This window comes from Cyprinodon variegatus, unplaced genomic scaffold, assembly GCF_000732505.1.
Source record: "Cyprinodon variegatus isolate N-32 unplaced genomic scaffold, C_variegatus-1.0 Scaffold4123, whole genome shotgun sequence".
Lineage (NCBI taxonomy): Eukaryota > Metazoa > Chordata > Actinopteri > Cyprinodontiformes > Cyprinodontidae > Cyprinodon > Cyprinodon variegatus.
In genome coordinates, this window is record NW_015154576.1 from 1 (window position 1) to 1,106 (window position 1,106).

The 1,106-nt window shown below is 58.0% G+C and overlaps 1 protein-coding gene across 1 annotated transcript; it reads right to left on the bottom strand.

The window, feature by feature from the left end:
• Positions 1-100: 100 nt before the first annotated feature.
• LOC107081315 (transcriptional activator Myb-like) lies at positions 101-1,026 on the bottom strand (the record flags this gene model as incomplete). The annotated part of the gene is made up of 3 exons (XM_015369514.1): positions 959-1,026; positions 413-508; positions 101-334 (listed from the first exon to the last, which is right to left on the bottom strand). Coding segments are annotated over exons 1-3 (396 nt in total), but the record flags the coding sequence as incomplete, so codon positions are not given.
• Positions 1,027-1,106: the final 80 nt, after the last annotated feature.

Below are 1,106 nucleotides of genomic sequence, written 5' to 3' on the forward strand. Positions count from 1 at the left end.
GCTCACTGCGACACACCGCTGGGGGAGGAGAACCAGGCCTTCAGTCAGGTCCAGCTCCCTCTGCATGGCTGCTCTGGTCCGTTTCCCTGCGGTTTCAAACCCTGTTCACCAACCTGCCAGGCAGAAGCTTGGAGATGTCGGCCCAGCGGTTCCCCAGCACTCTGTGCGCCTGGCAGATGACCCGGTCCTCCTCAGCAGTCCAGCTGCCCTTCTTCACCTCCGGGTTCAGGTGGTTGTGCCAACGCTCGCGGCACTGCTTCCCGTTGCGGGTGTGATGGTGCTTGGCGATGAGCGACCAGCGCTTCAGGCCGTACTTCTGGACCAGCTCCAGAACCTGAGCAGGAAGCAGCAGAGGTGGGTCAGAGGAGCCGGGGTGGGTCAGAGCAGGACTGGTTCTGAAGAGAAGCTTTACCCGTTGGTCCTCCTCCTGACTCCACGGCCCTTTGACCAGCTCCGGGTTCACCAGCTGCTCCCAGCGTCTTTGACACTGTAGCTCTGACCTGTGACCCTGTGAGAGAGCGCCTCCTGCTGGTACCACAGGACTCTGCCATAGTGACCCAGGGTCTGGTTTATCAAGCCTGCTTACGCACTAAATCAGCCCAGAAACTCGCTGCACCACCGGTTGGATCCATTAAACCTGAGCTGATGCTGAAAGCTTGTTCACAGGGGGGGGGGCCTAACTTCTATGCTGCTTCCAGATGTTTATCAGAACCAGATGTTGATCAACTCTGCACCTGCAGCCACTTTAGGAGGAGATCAACCAGAGGAATCACAGCCAGCTCTGAGCTCCAGTTAGCCCCATCCCTCTCCCCACCCATGGGCTGACTGTATCTGATAAACTCTGGGTTTCCCTGTCTCTTGGCAGCGGTTGCCATGGTCACCATGATCAATGGAAGGGAGGGCTCCTTCTGTGTGAGGCAGGCTCTGATAAACCCCCCCCCTGGTCCCCCATCCTCACCCTGAAGTGCAGAGCCACCGTGGACCAGCTGCTGGGGCCACAGTCCTTCACCAGGCGCCGCAGCATGTCGTCCTGAAGACAGCATCATCACCATCATCATCACCATCATCACCATCACCATCATCATCATCACCATCACCATCATCAT